Source organism: Xenopus tropicalis, chromosome 1 (assembly GCF_000004195.4).
Source record: "Xenopus tropicalis strain Nigerian chromosome 1, UCB_Xtro_10.0, whole genome shotgun sequence".
NCBI lineage: Eukaryota > Metazoa > Chordata > Amphibia > Anura > Pipidae > Xenopus > Xenopus tropicalis.
In genome coordinates, this window is record NC_030677.2 from 104190652 (window position 1) to 104212586 (window position 21935).

The window sequence follows — 21935 nt, forward strand, 5'->3', positions numbered from 1 at the left end:
AACTATAACAGAACTGGGTACTTGGGCACACTCTTCAGCCCACATCAAAATAAACAAGGAGTTACCCACAGCTATTGTGAAACACAATATAATTTAGAATGTTTTAGGGTTGGGCCAGAACAATATTTGTACTATTTCTTTCAATTTCCTTGGGTGGACTCTGGCACACCATAATGGATGATGTATCTGGCAAATGCCAGTTATTGTCAGTCCCTAAGCTAACTGACAGCAGCACAGAGCATGTGCAGAGAATCAGCAGAAAAGAAGATGGGGAACTACTGGGGTATCTTTAGCAGGGATGATCTGTGCCTCCAAAGAGCTATGGGTGCCTTGGGCTGGTACAGAAGCATAATGTACAACATTTGTAGCCTACTTCTTTAGTTAGGTTTTAGTTCTTCTTTAACAAAGAGATGTGAAAAATTTAACGGGGGGGGGAGGGAGAAAAAATCTTAAAATCTTATCAAATTCCTGTAGAAAGAAGATATATATATATATATACTGTATATAGTCAATGGTAGCAGGCACTCACGTTTAATTCCTCCTTCTGATGGCCTGGGTGCAGTCCGGAAAATAAGGTATTCAGAGTGTAATGGAGATCCGCACATCACAGTGCTTAGAGATGATAAAGAACACTTTATTTGGAGGCTGACGTTTCGGCCTATACAAAAAAGGCCTTTGTGTAGGCCTCAAAATAAAGTGTTCTTTATCACCTCTATGCCCTGTGATGTGTGGATCTCTATTACACTATATAGTCACTTCTTAAAGGAGTTGTTCAGCTTTGAGTTAACTTTTATTAAGATGTAGAGAGTTATATTGTGAGACAGTTTGCAATTGGTATCCATTTTTTTATTATTTGCAGTTTTTTTATTTAGATCCGTTTTTTTCAGCAGCTCTCCAGTTTGTAGTTTCAGCAGCTATCTGGTTACTAGGGTTCAAATTACCTTAGAAACCCTAGAGTTGTTTAAATAAGCAATCTTGGCAATCTTTCACCTTCTTTTTGTGTGCAAAAAATGACTTTTTATCGTTTCTAGCAGCTGGTCAACTCCAGAATGTGGGTTAGACTGAGCGTTGGCACAAGGGTGCTTCTAGCAGAAGTTAATGCTACAGCGTGGGTTAGACCGTATGCTGGCAATTTCTTTCTGTGTTTCGTGGCTTGAATGAGAGACTGGTATATGGATAGGAGAGGACATGAAAACAAAGATAAATAATAAAAAGTAACAATAACAACACTGTAGCCTGACAGAGCAAAAGTTTTTTGGCTGCTGGGTCAGTGACACACATTTGAAAGCTGCAAACTGTTAACCTGGCCATACACATTAAGATTTTTCAAAGATCTTTTCGTTATCTTGGGTCCAAGCTTATCCTGAAATGATTGTTTAAAAGTACGATTTGCTCATCAACAAAAATTACCATTGTCTAGTTAAAGCTAGGAAAACTACCTGCTTGGCCCTGCAAACAATTGGACAATGGGAAAAATTTTCAAAATTGCCCAATTTTCTGACGGATCTCAGATGACAAATTGGTAGATGTACGATCGTTTGGTCCACACTAACCTTACGATAATTTGACGGATTGGTCGTTAGGGAGAGAAAAATCTTAATGTATATGGCCACCTTTAGGAGAAGAAGGCAAATCATTCAAAAACTATAACAAATAAATAATAGAGACCATTTGAAAAGTTGCTTAGAATTGTCCATTCTATAACATTCTAAAGTTAACTTAAAGGTGAACCACACCTTTGATGGAACTCTTTTTAATGGAATTTAAGTGCTCTCCCCTTCTCTTATGCACTGAATTCAATCCTAGCATGAATTTGGCATCAACTTTCTGTGTGGAGGTAGAAAAAGATTTGGCAGAAAACTGTATTGTAATGTCAGACATGATGTGTCAGATGCATGGGCTGATTCTAGCTGTCCATATCGGTCCCTTAGACTGTTTCGGCAGCTAATCGGCGACATCGCCAAGGGAGCGGATCTGAAGGTGTATGGCCACCTTAAGGGCTTGGGAAAAACAAGCTGGAAAACCACTAGCTATCATGTTATCTTGAAGTAAATATTTTCTTGTTTTCAGATGCAAAACGACCCTGTTTCCCAGTCTTCCAAACCTTAACGATAGCAGTGCGCTAAAGATTGAGCCCTATGATATAAACTTTGTAAGTATAATCATACATTTTAGACACAGTAGCACATGTATGGATACCTAGCAATGAGTTACTTATACACAGCTGCTTATACAGTCAATAAATGATAAAGTTATTACATAGCAGTTTCATGCCTTGTATACAAAATAAACAAAGTATCCAAAATATCCTTCCCGCTAGCAAATCATCTTCACTGGGAATTACAGAAGTATAATTCCCTGTCTAATGCAATATTTATATATATATACATACTATAATAAAATGCTATGCAAGTTTGCTAAACTGCCCATTGAGGAAAAAACACAGGCCAGGGTTGGACTGGGGGGTGCAGGGCCCTTCGGGGCAGCTCCTGTGTGGCCTGGCAGCCTACAGAAGGCTCTGTTTGGCAGTACACCTGTTTTTTTGCAACTAAAGCTTGCCTTTAAGTCAGGAATTCCAAAGAAAGCTTTGAGGCCACAGGGAGCAACATTGAAGGGGTTGGTGAGCAACATGTTGCTGCTGAGCCAGTGGTTGGGGATCACTAACTTAACTTATAACAAATAGGGTAAGGATTCACAGATATTCAGGATCAAATTAACAGGTACCTGCCATCCTAACATATTATTCAAAGATCTAATGTAAGTGCCAGAATTGAGGACCTGATGCACATGCCCAGGCTACACAGTTATAGGCAAAAAGGAGGTAGGGGCATGTGAGAAGGTCAGTGACATATAAAAGTGAAGAAATAAAAGTGAAAGTAACTGTAATGCCTTCAGCATAGAGGCAGGGAAAGCAAAATATGAGTGATAGCTGAGATTTTTAAACGGGTTTGTAACAGATATGGCTCGTTTTGGTAAAAAAAGAATTTGAGTTTCATGTTTGCTTTTAAAAGAGCTTTTATTATACAGCTTTGTTATGGCTCAGTGACATTTTCCTTTTAACAAAGAAAACTTCAGATATGCCCTTAGGAAAACCTAAGATATAGCCTAGACATTTTATTCATGCTCTGCTGATATCAGGAATGAATTACTCAGCAAGGTTTGTTTGTTTTTTTTAGATTGAACTCAACAAATTATTTGTGGATGCAGAGGGTGATCAAGGGCCTGCTGAGCCTCTGACAATAGAGTCAGTTGAGGAAAATGCTTTCAGTGATTGGGTGACAAAGACGGAACAATTAGATAATCCAGTCTTTTCTGAAAACGATGCAGATCTTCCATTTGAATACCGGCGGCAAATGCATCAGACATCACCAGTAAATGACAAAGACATTACATGTGAGGAACTTTTCAAAAGCAGTGTGCAGTGTGCAGTTCACCAACCAAACATCTCAAACAAAATAGCACTTTTTAGCTATTCAGAGGACACCACATCTGTTGAAGAGTTATAATGCTGGAAATACAGTTCTAATAATTAACTAACAACTTTTTTTTTATGAAATATGGTATCTGGACAGCCTTCTAAAACTGCATGTTCTCAGTTGGAACATTTACGTCCAAAATGTCTCTGAAGCTTGAGATGAAATGCCATGTCCTTGTGTGAGCAAGCCAAACAAAAGCCTAACAACTCCCTGAGCAAGGCATCCACTGGCAAAATTGATGTAGAGGGCACAACCACCAGCTTTGAATGTGTAATGCTTAGCAGCAGAGAAAAAATGGTCTGGAGCCTTTATTAATGGTTTGGGCTCAGTGACCCTGCACATGCTCAGTGTGCTAAGAATATACACCCCACACCAGGAACCTTGTGCAATGGTTCAAATAAATAAATAAAAAAATAAATACTAAACTCTAGGGTGCCCTCTTCTGTTTTAGACTTGCCATAATAGGTTTTATGACAAAAAGTTTAATACAGCAAAATTAATTACACTATAGCACCATCTATTGTGCCTTAAACATTAACATTACATAGTGATCACCAAAATATGCCTTTGTTATTCAACAGTGAAATCACATTCAAATTAAGTGTTATAAATGTATACTTGCAGACCAAACGTGATCATAAGGCTTTCAACAAGATCTCTTTGGAAAAACTACAACTCTCCACTTAATCATTTCTTACTTATTACTACTGCAGGAGAGATATACAATGGACATGTGTAAATCTTTACATTTATTCTAAAAAATTATTTAAAAGATACACGTACAAATATAAAAGCGTGTGTCCATCAAGAGTTCTTTTTTGCAACATCAGATCATAACTTGCTAATCTGTCCTTACAATGGTCTGCAGTCCTTGATTTGTTGGGCTTGCAAAGTCTCAGGGGCAGATTTACTAATCCACGAATTCGAATCCCGAATGGGAAAAATTCGGATTGGAAACAAAAATTTCTGAAGATCGCAAATATCCCGAAAATGCTTACGAAAAAATCGTATTAGTCACGATAATATCGTATTGGCGATCCGAAAGTCACAAAATTTTCGTACCTAACCATTGTAAATAACGGTAAAACCTTTCCGATTTTTTCACGCAAGCGTACGAAAAAGTCATGCGGACACCCGAAAAATTTGGCGTTCATGCTTTCTTAAATGTGTGTGCGAAGGGCAGTGCTGAGACGCTAAACCTAGGGGTCATTGCAAATTATCAAGCAGAAAATGAGGTTTGCCTGTCATAAAAGCTGATGCTACAGGGCAGATTATTACATTCTGGTACTAACTGTACCGGTTTTTGAATAGTCATGTTATTAGAACCTGAATTATTTTTTACTCAGACTTGTATCAGAACACACATTATGCAATTGTTGCAACGTTACTACAGAAGGCCAAACAACACAGGAAAGCCTTCTTGGGAACATTACAGAACCCAAAAATTGGGTGCTAGGTTTAATAGTGTTCAGGGCCATCCTGATTTGACATACTCTAATTTAATTAAATGAGTAATGTGGACTCCACAACAAATACAAATAAATATTTTAAAGGCAGTAATGGTCAATTGATTATGGTATGGAGGAATTAAGAAGTGTGTTTCTGTTTTCTATGTCCCCTGCTGTATAGTCTCTTGGAACAGCAAGGGGGCATTTCGATGACCTTCTTTTGGGAGACATAGAGATGCTTGGCCAGGTTACATATACTAATTCCCAAAAGCTTTCCCTAACTGCCTTTAAATTACAGCTCTCATTTTCTCCAAGTTTACTTTCCCAAATGGTTTAAATATTTGACTTGAACACCATCTCCCATAGTGTGTCTGGAAATGTGTTAAAGTAACTGGAAGTAAATTATTTGCTTTATGAACTTACTGTGTATCTGTCAGGATCCCCAGTAGGATGTCTTTAATACTGGACCCCACATGGCTGTTGGGTCTACTGTCTTTATTGTTATGTACCTGCAAAGTACCTTACTTTATTATTGCTGTGGAATAGCAGCATCTCCTTTGCTGTGGCTGACAGGATGGATATCACTTTAGGGGTTTAAGTAGGGATCTGAATCCCATCTCATATTGTTTTTAAAAATAAGGTGCCATCTCTTCAGGATCCCAGTGTAACCTGGTTGTGGGTGAATGCTTACTAAATAATATCCATGGAGGGATTATGCCATGCCCACAGTTTTGTGTTCTTCATCCTTTCAATCCAAATTGCAAAAACTGTACTGAACCCCCTACAACTCCACAGATATTCTTATATTGGGCTCCAAAAATTAGATCTCAGATCCTCATAAGACATTTCTCACTTGTGTTACTTCCTGTTTAATGCAGGTTATTGGGAGGTAATGCATGTATGGCACTGAAAAAAAAATCCCACTAGATGTCACTCTTATAAAGTGATATGTCAGAGCTACCAAGAGGAAAACAGAGCAAACAATAAAATAGTGATTAATGTGTATGGGGACATAGACACAATTCAAGTGTTATCATCACCTAAGTGCAGCAGTTGTGTGTGCATGGACAGTGAGGTAAAGGAACTGTGGTAAGGTTGTATGGGTAGATGGGAGGCTCTTTTGTGCTATTTTCTAAATGATCAGTCTGTAAGCAAATGGCAATGCATGCCTGCTATTGGTGCTATTTTATCTGGACATTCTTGGAATCAGCAATAAACATAAGGGATGTCACCACTGGGGCATGGGAAAAAGCCTTACAGATAAAGGAATAACTTGATAGAAGAAAGCTTTCAAAGTGATGATAGGGTTCACTGTATGGGCAACTAAAGCTCCGCGAGGGGCTTTAGAGGGTAGCCATCTGGGTGAGTTACAGTTAAACCTGGATGCCAAACAAGAGGGAAATTTATGGCAGGTATTGGAACTTAGGGGCATGGTAGGCTCCCAGGTAAGGGTGAAGTCTGAAGTCAGAACTTATCATTACACCCTTACCTGGGGGCCTACCAGATCCACTAAGTATGGGTACTGTGCCAGTTATATAAGCAGTACATCAACCTGACAGACCTTGAAAAGCATCTCTGTAATGCAAGTGTGTTTAAACTGTCAGTCACAGAGAAGAATTGTATTTACCCCACCACATAGAGAGTAGTGGAGACCCCAGTGCATGCGTTCCCCCCTAGCCCAGGTTTGTTGGTGTATTTAGATTATTGTGATCTTGACTTTTTATTCTGTATGGTTTATGCAGGATAAATAACACAGGTGATATACACCTTTTTGGAAAGGCACAAATTTTATTGCACTGAATATTCACACCTTTTCCCCAACCATAATTATGCCATTATGAAACTTAAATATATGGCAGTTTCAAGGAACACTCAATATAATTTCAACGGGTTCAGGCAGGCAAGCTACCCATATAAAGATAAAGCAGACACTTTACCATCTCATTATCTCCATCTTTCATGATAATTTCTCAGATTAGTTATTGCTTTATGGCATTAATTCACCAGCTGGCACAATTATAAGTATTTACATTTTGCTTGCAATGACACAACTGTGATTTTAAATGGAATCTATTGGGTCCACAGCAATACTATTTTCTGAAAAAATGCCCCCCCCCCAAAAGTACTATTTTTCTCACACAGGCCTGCACTTTCAGTGGAAACAAATTGGCTCCAATAGGTGCCCTTTAATATGGGATGTGGTTGTAAAACTTAACCTAACTTTAGAAGAGTTCAATAAAGGAAAAATTCACACCTTAGTAATAATTAATTAAAAGCTAGTAATGTTTTGGATTTCAGGGGGACATCATTATTCAGGTACTTGTGAATGATTTAGTGCACATTACAGTTTATAGAAGATGCTTCTGTGTGAAATAATGATTTTATCAGCACAAACAGAAAATAATGATATCACTAACCTATGGTTAAGATAGAAGTAGTGCTTGAGTTTAAATGTAATAACAGAAGAGATAACGGCAAAGAGATAATGATGACTTGTGGACTGTGTAATCAGATTACAATTTCAAATGTCAAGTTCATATACAACTCCATCTCCTCAGCGACAGCAATTGATGGAGTTTGAAAAGGAAATATTTTCTTAGTTTAGCACATATAGGGGCTGATTTACTAAAACACGAATTCGAATCCGAATTGGAAAAATTCCGATTGGAAAACGAACATTTTGCGACTTTTTCGTATTTTTTGCTTTTTTTCGGTGCCTTTACGACTTTTCGGAAATTATCGCAACTTTTTCGTTACCAATACGATTTGCGCGAAAAAACGCGACTTTTTCGTAGCCATTACAAAACCTGGCAATTTTTTCGTAGCGTTAAAACTTGCGCGAAAAGTCGCGCCTTTTTCGTAGCGTTAAAACTTAAAAGGCGCGACGTTTCGCGCAAGTTTTAAAGCTAGTAAATGTGCCCCATAGTTGACAGACATTGCTAAAAAGGGAGATTTAACCTTTGAGATGCCAGACTAGGGTGTAGCACAGGCTGCACTTGGGATTCAGGCAATGAAGACAGGGCTATTAAGCGTAAGAGGATCTCAAAAAATATTGTTCTGCATAGGAGCTGACAATTTTATATAGTGCCTTTTGTTGGCGTAGCAACTGTATTGTGGGAGTGGAAGAGACCTGATGTAATTCTAATGTAGGAAGGCAGCGTGCAAAGTGCAAAAAATGGCAGATTGTGCAAACTTTTTTTAGTTTAAGCCTCACTTGAAGGTTCAGCCTTTGGCAAAGATGGCTTTTAAAAGTCTCGCTTTAGATCAGGTCCACCCTTTGCTCATGAGATGATTACAGATTATACTACACTGAGAACAAATACTTGATCAACAAGTATTGAAATATATACAGTGGGTAAATAAACCCAACAGGATTCCTTTGCCTCCGATAAAGATTAATTGTACCTTAGGATCAAATACAAGGTACTGCTTTATTGTTAAAGAGAAAAATAAAGTCATTTTTGAAAATTTGAATTATTTCATTTAAATGGAGTTTATGGGAGATGGGGTTCTTGTCATTTAGAGCATTCTGTGCAACATGTTTCTGGATAATGGATCCCATACCTGTGCTACTAGAAAAGTATATTTTTTGATCTCAAAATCAACTTTCATGTTCACCATTGTTAAAAAAAATGTGGTGGTTAAGTTATAAATTTAGCTGTAAGCTCTTTGTCTACAACTGCTTTACATCTAAAGACCTGTGTCCACTAAAACTCTTAAATTAAGTCTATTTTCCGACAAAATGAAGCATATTGAGGGAAGTTTTGCCTCACCTTTAAATAATTGTGTTCCAAAAAAATTGATTCCAAAATACAGTACACAAACATCATCTTCTGATTTGCCATCTCCTAAATATACTTCAAGACAAAATGGAGCAATTTGTTGGCAGATCTAAATTATCAGAGAAGATACAGTGACAAACTATAATTGTTTCATTTGCATCTGTATTATTAAAAGTATTAGCAAATGTACAGTTAGAACAGGAATCAAGGGTTAAGGATTCTTAGCAGACTGTGCATGTCTGTCACTCATTGTTTTGTTGAGGAAAACTGAAAGGATTACTTCTCTTGCAGCCTCTTCCTCTTTTAACATTGGTTTTTTTTGGTCTGGATTTTACCGGCAGGGAGGGAGGCAGCTCTGTGTTGCTCATAACCTGTTCTGCCGGCTTGTAAAGAAGGGGGACCAACAGCACAGGTGCGGCAGAGAACTGGCAGCTCAGAAAAAGTTGTTGTCTTGTCCCGAATCCACTCGGATCTGGCAGCATCCCCTGAACATCTCTCTGAGCTCAGCTTATTTCATTCCTATATTGGGATCGACAGCAAATGGCCCAGGATGTGAAAAGAAGGCACTGATAATGACTAGGATGGTTTCTGCAGACCTGACAGTTTATAAGCAGCTCAGCAGAGTTTATATAGCATTTTACAGTAGGGCAGCCTGATACCAGAAGACAATAATTTTGTACGTGATAATTTTCTGTATTTTTATAAGGGATAACGTCACTGGATATTTTTTCTGTGTGTGTCCTTTCATCATATCTCTCAGATCCTCAAAATGAGAGAATCATTTGGAAATTAAGGAAAGGGTCTTTTTGCATTCAAATATATCTTTTATTTTTGTGCTATTGGATTTTTTTCCACTGTGCTCAGGAAAACACAAAGCCAAGGCATGAGGGTAGCCTTAAGGTGAGAGTGGGCATCTTGTACCTGGTACTAGAAGATGCCTTGGTGGTGTTGTTGCTGTTTCTTCCCTCCCTGTCTGTCTGAGGAGGAGACTACTGCTCTGACTGTGAACAGGGAGATTGAAAGAATCCTTAAACTACAGAAAGAGAGAAGCCGTGGGGAGATAAAAGTCCTGCTTTTGGGTAAGTGTGGGCACTTGTAAAATAGTTGTAATATAATGTGTGAAGTGATAGTAAAGTATCAAGTAAGCTTTAGGAATGTGAGACAATGTGAGTAGACTGAGTGAGGAGAGAGAGTGACAAAGCTAGGCTGTTGAGAGTCTACATGCACGAATTTCATTTTGGGCCCCTACCCCACGTCACTGAATTGAAAAACACAATAATCTCAGCTTAACAGATGAGTTTTAAATGAAGTGTGACTGATGGGATGTAACTTCCCAGCAACAGACAATTATAAATAAGATGGGGGTGCCAGATGATAAGAATGCTGATGGGTATGATGACCTAGATTTGTGCAGGGTCTGAAAGACTTAGGGTGTGATATAAGCATGGATGGATTTAAGTATACATGTCAGGAGGGTGAGGCAAATAAGAGACAGTTCAGGTACATTTTTTAAATACAGAATGGAAAAATAAAATAAACACAGAGCACTAACAACCAGTTGGGTAACCCCCCAGGGGTATAGAAAGTGCATAAAGAATGTACATACATATACATATAAGTGGGGTTAATTTGCTTCTATTTACAGTGCAGTAAACCATAGCAGTAAACCACAGCAATCAATTACAGTTTTTTAGTATTCTACTTATAGCAGACTTATCACATCTAATTGCTGATCAGGTAAATGCACTTGGGAGAATTCTAAATGATGGGCATTTATGTGTGCCTAAAAACCTCTTGTGACATGTAGTAAAATACAGACAAACAACACCAAACTTATGAAGTTGTTCTTACTTACACAGAAAAGTTTGATTTTTAGAGGTATTCCACCTTATTTTCTTCTTTTAAACAAGACATGATTACATTTATATTTTTAAAATAAAAAACAGGGAGACAAAACGCAAATGTATATTAACTAAAGGCATTTAGTCAAATACAAACCCTTTAGTCTTGCACAGACTTTATTCAAAAAGATTGTTTGTGGCATCATTATTAATTACCATTACTATTAACACTCAAAGGTATAGGTGAGATGTTAAGCATCATCCTAAAGAGTAATGTTAATATTCATATTCATTATTATCTATTCTCAACGTGTAAAATAGGTTACTATATCAGAATTGGATTAGTATTATTAGTTCAGATGTTCCAGGTCCCTATACCAACATGACCACATTCACATGAGTGAAATCATTTTGCCTTAATCTGCCTTTGTGGATGGATTGTCAGTACATCTCTCTGCCAACTTTAAATGGGTGCTCCATCACCTGAATCTTTTAACATAAACCTAAATCAAAAAGGTTTTTAAAGAAAATTAGGAATGACAATATGAGTTTAATGATGAAACTGCGAGGAGGAGACGGTCTAGATATAATAATTGGGTGTGCCAGGAAGTAGGGTGTGAATGTTTGATAATGACGAATTGTTGGAAGAATATGCTATCTTTTAAAAAAAGTGGGTGGAGCTGATGTTGGGGTTGGTTGGGGTTGCTAAAAATTAGCATTTGTGAGAAAGTAATAATGTATATATAGAATTAAAGGAGAAAGAAAGGTGAAAACTAAGTAAGCTTTATCAGAAAGGTCTATGTAAATACAGCATAAGCACTCACAGAAACTCTGCACTGACTTCTCTGAAAAAAAGATTTCTTGTGTCTGTAATTACAGACTCCCCTCTCCTCTCTCCTGCTTCCCCCTCCCTCAAGAATGCTAAGAACTCACTTTCCCCCTTAGGAATGTGGATCTGAGCCAATCAGCAGGAAGCTGACTCATAGTCTAACTAACTGAGCATGTTCACTTGGTCGGGGTGTCTGTGCAGGAGTGAGGCATTATGGGAACTTTCTTTACACAGCTCAGCGTTTTTTCTTCCTGTTTGGCTTCTGATCTGAACAGGAGAAATATGGGGAGACTTAAGGGCACTACTGAAACAACTGAAGGTATGCCTGCAGCTTGAGGTTAACTCTTTCCTTCTCCTTTAAGTGCAAGCAAGCAAAAGAAAATTGCTACAGCTGTTTTTACTAAATGTGTCTGAACACTTCTACTACAATACTATCCATGTTTGCATGAAGGCCACTTGCATCTACTCTGGTTCAAATCCTGGCAAAAGCCAATGTATTTTTACTAGGCATCAATTATTCACAAATTACTGTTTTACTCCATTAAAGGAAAACTGTAGCCTAAAAAATAATTTCTTCATGCTATATTTTACAGTGTATAATGCAAATACTGTATAGAGGTTCAGCTCTGTAACATTAATGATAACTGCTTTCAACATTGTCCAAAGCAGCCCCATATCTTTGGTCTTATTAGGCCAGCTTTTGAGTATCAGTGGCATTGAACATGCTCAGTATTGGCTGCTGTTGAGATGCTAAGCTTAGTGGCTGATGGAAATCATCAGTAGGTTAGCAGAAAGTGAGATTACATCTGTTAAATAATGACATAGGGCTGATAAGTAGTTCTTATACAGAATGCATTGGTTTCCATGCTGCCAAGTAAAGTAAATTTGAAAAGATTGCTAATCCATACCAGTCAACTCCCCTGGATTTCTCAGAGTTACACGGTCTTGGACCTGCTTCTCTAAGGCTTTCCTCCATTAAGTTATAGAACTACAGTTCCCACCATACCAGAGCTAAACTTGTAGATCACCAGCATCTAAGAAACCACAGAATTAAAGCCATCTTAGCGCTAAGATATGTGTTGATGATTATGAAGATTTGCAGTCTTGCTCTGGGCCAGATTCTAATAATCCCATATGGTTTCATTATGTGTCTTTTCTTCAAACATCTTTTTTTTTATAAACCTGCAGATAAACCTGTTTTGCATGTGCAGTTTCTTCCCTGTCTGATTAATCAAGCGGTTATCTTTCTGTCTCAGGGCTAAATGACATTGGCTGAATATAGGCATTACAGACTTTATTAAAGTTCCCTCCTTTTTTCTTGTTTTGTTTGCTATAAAAACGCCTCTCTGTGAAGCAAAATTCTTCCTCTGTGTGATGGGTACACATGTATAGGTGTGGTGATAAAAAAACTGGGGGCGTGGAAACACACCCAGGTAATAGTTAAAACAAGAAAAATCAGAACAGGTAATGATGTCTGAAGTAAAACTAGGTCAAGGAGGTGTATATCTGAAATTACATTGAACTTGATATACCTGATATAAAACTGTACTACAGTTCATAAAAATATTGCAGTGCATTAAAACTTACCTTGGCAGTTGACTGTCTTTTGAGTGTCTAGTATGGGGACGTTTGCCCAGGCAGGTCATTCATGATTTGTGAGTAGCATGTCGGTATGGAAATGTAATGGTACAGTAGGTGACATTTGCAGTTTAAATAGTTGAATATATCATATTTATCACAGGCATTTGCCAGTAGTCTATCATTACCTACTGATTACCATATATGTATCAAGTAGTTGCAGTTACAGTTACAGCTGAGATATAACCAAAAACCAGTGACATAATTACTGTTCCCTCATCATTTAATTTTATCTGTACAGTGCTGTTAGTGTCTTTCATATTAAATCAGTGTTTCTTTCCTCTTCCTTCAGTGACCCAGATAAAGTGTGAGGGTCACATTTCCAACCCAACTATTGGTTTAGAATGGTTATCAGTTCCAGAGTAAAGTTATATTATGTTTTGTAGGGGATTTGATTTTATTAAATATTGAAGAAATAAGAGAAAAGAAAATGAATTATGGTTAATATGGTACGTCAGAATAAGTTTATCCCTGCACAGAGGGAGTAGGATAGAATGATTTAGAATGAATATTCTCTTCCACTAGTGAGAGGGAATATTGCTATAGTAAATACATTAAACTGCAAACATCAGCAAAAGATGTGAAAACTGCTGACAAATGTGCATAAATATACATTTCTAGATCTATGATAGGAACAGATTTCTTTTTCTAATCATGCATCAATTATAAACTAATCATGTCCTGAGATTATGTGAGCAGGCCCAGACTTGCAATCTGTGGATTCTGGCAAATGCCAGAGGAGCTGCTGTAAGATGCCATAGGCAGTCACTATTCATTGGGCCCGTTTGGGACTGTTTGGGCCCTTTAGCCCTTAGAATGACAGGGCTCCCAGTCTAGACAGGCATGTGAGAACATGTCTTGGCCATAAATCCATGATCTCAAGCATTATATTCTGATTTTACAGCATGGCAGTTTAAATGCTGGAGGGATAGTCAGTATTTTAAAGCATTAATGTACAGAACAATCACTAATATTTGACAGAATCAGCAAAGATAATTAGCAACTCTAGGGAGGCTAGGAAAACCCTGCATTAAATACATTGTAAGTCATACACTCATCTCTTTACACCAGAAATGCAACTCTTAAACCAAACAGGACAAAAACAAGAGTCGAATAAAAAAGGTAGATTTACTAAGCCACGAACGGGTCGAAATGAGTCCGATTGCGTTTTTTTCGTAAAGATCGGTATTTTGTGATTTTTTCGTATGTTTTGCGATTTTTTCGGCGTCTTTACGAATTTTTCGTTACCAATACGATTTTTGCGTAAAAACGCGAGTTTTTCGTAGCCATTACGAAAGTTGCGTAAAATCTTGCGATTTTTTAACGCTACGGAAAAATCGCAAGATTTTACGCAACTTTCGTAAAGGCTACAAAAAACTCGCGTTTTTACGCAAAAATCGTATTGGTAATGAAAAATTCGTAAAGACGCCGAAAAAATCGCAAAACATACGAAAAAGTCGCAAAATGTTCGTTTTCAAGTCGGAACTTTTCCAATTCGGGTCGGATTTGTGGGTTAGTAAATCAGCCCCTTAGTGTCTTTCTGCTTCGTCTCACCACATGCAAGTGCAATAGATCAAAATGAGTTTTATTTGCTGTGCCTATTAATACTAGGATGTCACAGAAATTAGTAGTCAGATCTGCTACTGAAGGCATTGCATCATCTTTTCATATAAAAATACTTCTGCTGGATTATGTGGGGATTTTTGTAAGACGCTCCTTTCAAATTATGTTGCAATATAAAAGCAATACCTTCTGAAAAAACTAAAAACAACAAAAGCTGTGCAAACTTTCTAAAGCAAAATATTTTGTTAATTTGATTTGTTATAGGTTCAGTCTTGGACCACGGTCCAGCTGGAGAAATAATTTGTGCACAGCTTTTATCACCAAAATGTTAATTTAGATATTAGGGGTGCACATGTTAAAACCTCTGACAACTTGTTATGCATGTATGTTTAGTTTTTACATCTGATCATAGACCATTTCTTTCATCCTGAAAAATAAACAAATATTTTACTGGATCAGAAAGCCATTATATATTATTCAGAATGCAAGGATTTAGCTTAATTTAATTATGTTATGGTAAAAGACACTTATTTTTTATGCTACTGTACTACAATGCAGCCTAGCCAAAGAATGATTTAAAGTGCTAGGTATATACAGGTATATGTACCTTTTTATGCAAAACCAGTTTTGCTTCTTTTTGCAGCTATGTCTTGGCACTCAGCCATATTGTTTAGTCTATTACTAAAGAAATAAGCCATAAAAGCACACTTAGCAAACAAATAGCAGTCCCACAATATACAATACCTTAAAAACCATTAGAAATGGTACACTAAATTCGTCAGTGTAGTTCCCTTGTTCGTATAATGCCAGAGCTTTTTAAAGATGTTTGAAAGACAGTTTCTAAGCCTTGCTAAATATATTACTGTCAAAGGCACAAGGCCTTGTTTATTCAGGAAAGACATAGAGTAGTTGGAATATTAGGGGACCTAGAGTACTTTTGTACATGGGATATATGGACTGATCCTACCCAATGCAGTAATCTGCATAAAATCTGAAAAAGAATCTGCTTCTATGTGAAAATTTGTGCTAGTATAAATGATTTGGGCCATCTAGTGGAAACCTTGTTCCTTTAACAGCAGACCAGTCCCAGCTTGACCCCGCCACCGACTGCTTAAGTATTGAAACATAGAATAAACCCCTATTTAGTTTACATAATGCCAGTAACACAGTATATTCATATAAAGCAATGTTTAATATATATAACCCAGGTCCATAAAGAGTAATTTAATGTGTCCCACAACCACAGGCTGCTAATACTGCATTGGAAGGCTTTAAAGCTATACATGCTATTGCTGAACTACAGGAGTACCAGAAGTCTAAAGGTGGCTGACCCTACACAATATCTAACAGTTCAAATCAGTTCACAGGATGAATAAACAAATATGACTAGACAGAGCAACCACAACACACCAGGTGTATTAAACCCAACAACCAAATAAACATACCTGCCCAGAGTGTTGACAGTACAGTAGAAATTGGCTGAACTGCTCAACCAAAGGTGGGCATATATATCTAGCTTTAGCTTACACGAAACCTTGAGGTACTTTTGTACTTAATTTAGAAATGTACCTTTTCCAATGTTTACCCTCATTTTATATAGAACAGCTATGCAAAAGCTAAAGTTTATGCACACTTGCAAAGCAGTGCGTTGGTTCCAGCACGTTCATTATTATCTATCACAAGCAAAATTTATGAAGTGCACTTTTTTGGGTAAACTGGCATCATAGCTTGTTCATATTTGCAGTGAATATTGCTTTCAGCGTTATACAACTGCAATGTTCCTTTGGGACACCATCTTAAACCATTGTTCTGTATGAAAAGTTATCCATTGTAAACAGGATCAGATGAAGAGATTACCGGTAATTCACCCAGGATCTACATGAGGGAGTAAGAGATGAACCTAGGGGAAATATGGAGACAGAAAAAAAAGCATAAAAAAGTGACCTGACTTAACCAGACATAACTACTTTTATGCACTTAGGTAAATGTCACTACGGTTCTTTATTTACCATAGCCATATCAAATAATTTTTGCTTCCCATTAGCATTAGCCAGGTATTATTTTCAGGTATATTTGAGTTTCGGTTATAGTATGTACGTCCTATCAAAGGTTATTCCCTTGTGTAAGCAGAAGAAAATCATTTATCATATCAGCTTTCTCTCTGTCTTTTTGTATTCCCTTTCTTAGATTTCCATACTTAGATTTTATTTTTATTAGAACTTGTTTACTCAGGAAATGATCTGAGGCTCACACAGTTATTTACCTTTATACCTGCATATATTTAGACTGCAAACACATCATTTAATTGATTTACCTTGCACCAAATTGGAGGACATGATAATTAATCTAAGAATTGTGCTGAGTAATAATGAGAAGGGTCAATTCTAGTTGATAACCTATGATTCAATCTGTGCTAATTAGGAGAAAATTATATGACAAATCAGAAGGACTCGCAACAAAATAGCAGGGGTCTCTAAACTTTAAAAAAACATGGGGAGCAATGCAAGCATAAAAAATAGTGAATAGTGATTGGGTTATTTAGTAGCCCAATGTGAACCAGCAGACTGCAGAAGGCTCTGATTGGCAGTACACTTGGCATCATATTTGAAAGTAAAGGTCACTTAACCATGGCATAAACTGATGAATAAAACAGTAACCTTTACCCAGTGTATTCTATGTGTAAAATGAACATTAAAAATAACAGGCACTCATATAATGGGTGTATAGTGTGATCAAATGGACGTAGGCTTTTAGTATAGACTGATTACAAGGCTGATGGAACTGTTCAACAATAATTCTGAGATGCTAAAATTTGATGATGCCACCTTCTAAGCTGAATCAATCAGAATTGTCTTTTTATCTCCTACATCTTAAAGTGGACATACACAGGAAGATTTACGCTGCAAATTCGCCCCCTTCAGACCGATTTGTTAGTTTATCAGCCTGTGGATGGGGCCCTCCAAAGGGGCCTACCCTACACATGTCTGGACACAAATCAGGCAGATGTTGATTGGACAGGTTTCATTTTTCCCTCAGATCAAGGACCATATTGGCTCATTGATGTTGTCCTTAAAGGACATGGAAAGGCAAAGTCACTTGGGGGTGCCAAAATGTTAGGCACCCCCAAGTGACTTAAATCGCCTACCTTTTACCCCGGGCTGGTGCCCCTGTTCGGAGAGAACCGCACCAGCCCGAGGTAGCTGCAGCGCTTCCTCCTTCCTGCTTTACTTGCGCAGTAGAGTGAAAGAGCCGAACTTTATCAGAGAAGTCGGCTTTTCACTCTATTGCGCATGCGCCTATCGTATAGTTGCAGCTAAACGAAGCAGGAAGGAGGTGCTGTTTTCTCCTAACAGCAACTTAACTTTGTTACCAGAACAGAGTTCAGTAAGTGAGGTCTGCACTAGTTTACAGCAGTCATTTAGTAAAAAAACACCCTTGCTATGGGCCCATTGTTTTTTCCCGCTAATTAAAATAAGCAGCCTGCCTTTTGCAGATATATATTTGTAAACAATAATTGCTGTTGAACTTATTGCTCATGAGACACTGTCCCGTTTTGTTCATTTATTCATTAGTAGGCTTATCAATGAATTTATTTATATATTGCTTCTCAGATTCAACATCACTGTGCATATGAGTGGAATTTTGTCGCCCTAATAATGAGGGTTATTGGTTGCCCTTTAAAAGGATCTCTGTTTCTTCCTATTGGTTTTTCCACAAGTTCTCAGATGAGTCAAATGATCGGACAATGTGACAAGGAAATAGTGCAAAATATTCAGATCAGTTTGTATGTATCTTATCAGACTGCAGTTAGACCATAAGACTGGAAGATAACTTCTTTTTCACAGAACATATTAAAGCTGAAACATTTACCAGCTATGCTTGGATTTATACACAGTATTACTGATGCCAAAGAAATGTGTGACTTAATATAGGGGCAATATAAAAAACACATATTTTCCTCCAGGTCTATCAACTTAAAGCAACCAATGTTTATAAACACTGGGCAAATTTGCACCTTGGGCAGTAACCCATAGTAATCAATCAGTCATTAGCTTTTTTGAGCAGTTGCAAGTAGAACAATGAACTCAAGCATCTCATTGGCATCCATGGCTAACAGCCCAGGTTCAAATTTGCCCAATGTTTATAAATGACCCCAGTTGTCTTAAGCAGGCCATACATTGAGGTGGGTGATATTGCATCACAACAATGAGGATACAGGCGATGGGGCGAAGAACACTGATATGTTGATTAATCAGACAAAATTTTTAAACCTGATATTGGTTGGGTAGGCTCGTTGGAGTGCCCCACAAATAGGCAGAGAAGCTGCCGACTCGGACTAAAGGAGCCGAATCAGCAGATAAAATCTGTCCTGTATGGCCACCTTTAGTGTGGTGAAAACTTTTTTCCCACATTGGGGAGGAAGTGGTGTAATGTGACAATCACTTTCAGTTGGCAAATGATGACATTTCTGTTTGGTATTTGATGTTACGCCATGGAGCTGTGGTGGTGGTTGGTTAATTATGTCTTAAGTGTGTTTTACCCTGATGAAGATCCCTGCATGGATTAAAATGTTGGCATTATTGTGATATTGTTTGCTATATAATTTATTGCTGCTATAATTATTACTATCTTTAAATGCACTGATATATTTTAGATGATAAATTCCATAAAAATGCTTTTAGTTTGTGGAAAATGTGTTTTGGTGGTGGATATACTATTCCAGAACTTCAGTAAATGTAAAATGATTTCCTTGTATATGATCAGACTTTGCAAGGACAGAATATGTCACATACCTTTCTGTTTACTTATGTTGCCTTTGGCCTTTAGTGAAGTTTAAGCACATCACGTACGTCTCATCCCCCAGGCAGTCCATTGAGTATGTGCTGCAGGGGGGGAGCATATATGAAGTGCTGATACTTAGGGCTCTGGCGCAAATCGCCGAAAAAGACTCTCGAGTCTTTTTCGGCGATTCCCTGAAATTGCCCCGCCGCGTCTGCCATCCCGCCGGCGACTTACATGTTCGCCGGTGGGATGGCAGAGGTAGGCAACTCGGGGAGATTAGTCGCCCGCGAACAGGGAGTTTTATCGCGGGCGACTAATCTCCCCCGTGTGCCAGAGCCCTAAGTATCAGCACTTCATATATGCTCCCCCCCTGCAGCACATACTCAATGGACTGCCTGGGGGATGAGACGTACGTGATGTGCTTCCAAAATCATGCTACGTCTGAAAGTTTCGCCCGCCGCTTACGAGCGCTCAATACGAAAAAATCGCGACAAGATACGAGCGCATCGTAATGGCTACGAAAAACTCACGTTTTTTCGCACAAATCGTACTGGTAACGAAAAAGTCGCGACAATTTCCGAAAAGTCGTAAAGGCGCCGAAAATTCGCAAAAAATACGAAAAAGTCGCAAAATGTTCGTTTTCCAATCGAAATTTTTCCAATTCGGATTCGAATTCGTGTCTTAGTAAATGTGCCCCTGAGAGTTATTGACTGTGCAACCAGACTTCAAACGTTTTAAGTGCATCTATCTATCTATCTATAATCTATCTATAATCTATCTATCTATATATATATATATGTGGCATAGATCAAAGAACTGGATTAAAACATTGAATCTCTGGATCTTTCACTGTGGGCAGCAGAGATTCTACTTTCTGTGGGATTAAGCAAGTTGTTGGTATTAATATAGTCAACATGTCTGTAATATCTTCCACCATCAATGCAAAAGCGTGAAATGCCGTTATTGGGTTGCGTTCCCATTTGTTTCCAACATGTTTGTGTGAATTTGTTGTGTTTTGTGGAATTAGGGCCACAGACCTAATCAATCTTAATATAACTGCTCTCCTGTACTTAATGCTCTTAACTGGCATATGAGTGCTAGCAGTACATGCACTTGCATTTCTATCCTGTGTTTCCTTTACTTTTATGAGACAGTTGCAGAATCAAATCTGTGTGGCTACTAAAATCTATTTTTATATCTATCTAGTGTCACATAGATTGTGTGTCCTAGGAAAGAAATAGATTAATTTATTATTCAGTAGAATTCAGTAGTTTAGCTAAGTAAACAACCATAAAGCTTTGTTCCTTTAGGGCTCTGGCACATGGGGACATTAGTCGCCCGTGTATGCCATCCCACCGGCGATTTACATTTTCGCTGGTGGGATGGCATTTCGGGGAGATTAGTCGCCCGCGACAAGGGAGATTTGTCGCAGGCGACTTATCTCCCCGTGTGCCACAGCCCTTAGCCAGTACCTGGATAATCAAATTACAGAAGAGAGTAATCTGGGTGTATAAAAGATACATTCATATTAGAGTTAAGTATTACTATGGCCATTTATATTTTAAAATGGCAACCAGAAAGACTCAATATTATCTAGATCAAGGGTTGGCAAACTATGGGCCACGGTCCACGTCCAAGTCTCATCACACAAGGTCCGTCAGTCAAATTTTAATAGTCAATGTGACCCCTGAACCAAAATGTTTGCCCACCCCTGATCTAGATTGTTTAACCTAAAAAAAAAAAATCGAACATGCTATTTTTAATTATTTATCTGCTTTATTCCACTCATATTCATGTCTTATTACTATGTTATTGCTATGTTAAAATGGACCAAAGCAAACAGATGATGATTATGAAAGATATAGAAATCAGTGATAGGACAGAAGCATATAGATTGAATGGTTGGTGTGAGCTATAAGAAGCATATTATATACAGACTAATACCAGTTATGAGCCATAATACTAAAACAATGCTCAACCTAACTACTTTAAATACTTCTTTTTCTCACTTTCATTCTTTTAAGGTATGCATTGGTGGGGAGTCATTCCATTATATGAAAGGGATCCAATAAAAATATATATGATGTTAGACCAATATTTTGAAAGTTTATTGAATACAGAATGCATCAAATACTATAGGCTGCACTCACTAGAGACCTACATTTAAAATAAGACTATGATATTATACATTATAAATGAAAATTGCGGTGTATTAAGTACTTAGGACTACCCGGTGAAGGAGAAATCATACAGTCTATCCACAAATCAAATGAAATCCTATGTCGAAAGGTGCTTTCCTTTTTAGAACAATGTGAAAATATTTTGGCAGTTACAAAAAAGTGTGGCAATCAAATGTGCTTATCTGACAATTGAATACAATGGTAGCTAAAACTTTGTATCAGTGTTACAAAATATCACCTATTGGCAACTTTCACTCTCAAAATTATAAAACCATTTATTTACCTTGTTTTAATCACTGTTTTGAGATTGATGCAACACAAAACTGGACTCTTTCAAAATGAGAACCCCAAAAATAAAATATAAATTGCAAGTTTACAATATCATACTAAAAGTTA

The 21935-nt window shown here is 37.7% G+C and overlaps 2 protein-coding genes across 2 annotated transcripts in view; both read left to right on the top strand.

Moving 5' to 3' along the window:
• The window catches only part of il12rb1 (interleukin 12 receptor subunit beta 1), a 30896-nt gene extending 27114 nt beyond the window's left edge, over window positions 1-3782 (top strand). Inside the window, exons 14-15 of the mRNA XM_018097018.2 lie at window positions 2071-2152; window positions 3177-3782. Coding sequence (XP_017952507.2) covers window positions 2071-2152; window positions 3177-3506 — 412 coding nt within the window. The 3' untranslated portion in view covers window positions 3507-3782. The remainder of the gene's footprint in view (window positions 1-2070; window positions 2153-3176) is intronic.
• A 5308-nt stretch (window positions 3783-9090) lies between these two features.
• gna15 (guanine nucleotide binding protein (G protein), alpha 15 (Gq class)) overlaps window positions 9091-21935 on the top strand; it is a 32011-nt gene continuing 19166 nt past the window's right edge. Inside the window, exon 1 of the mRNA XM_002934806.4 lies at window positions 9091-9785. Coding sequence (XP_002934852.2) covers window positions 9641-9785 — 145 coding nt within the window. The 5' untranslated portion in view covers window positions 9091-9640. The remainder of the gene's footprint in view (window positions 9786-21935) is intronic.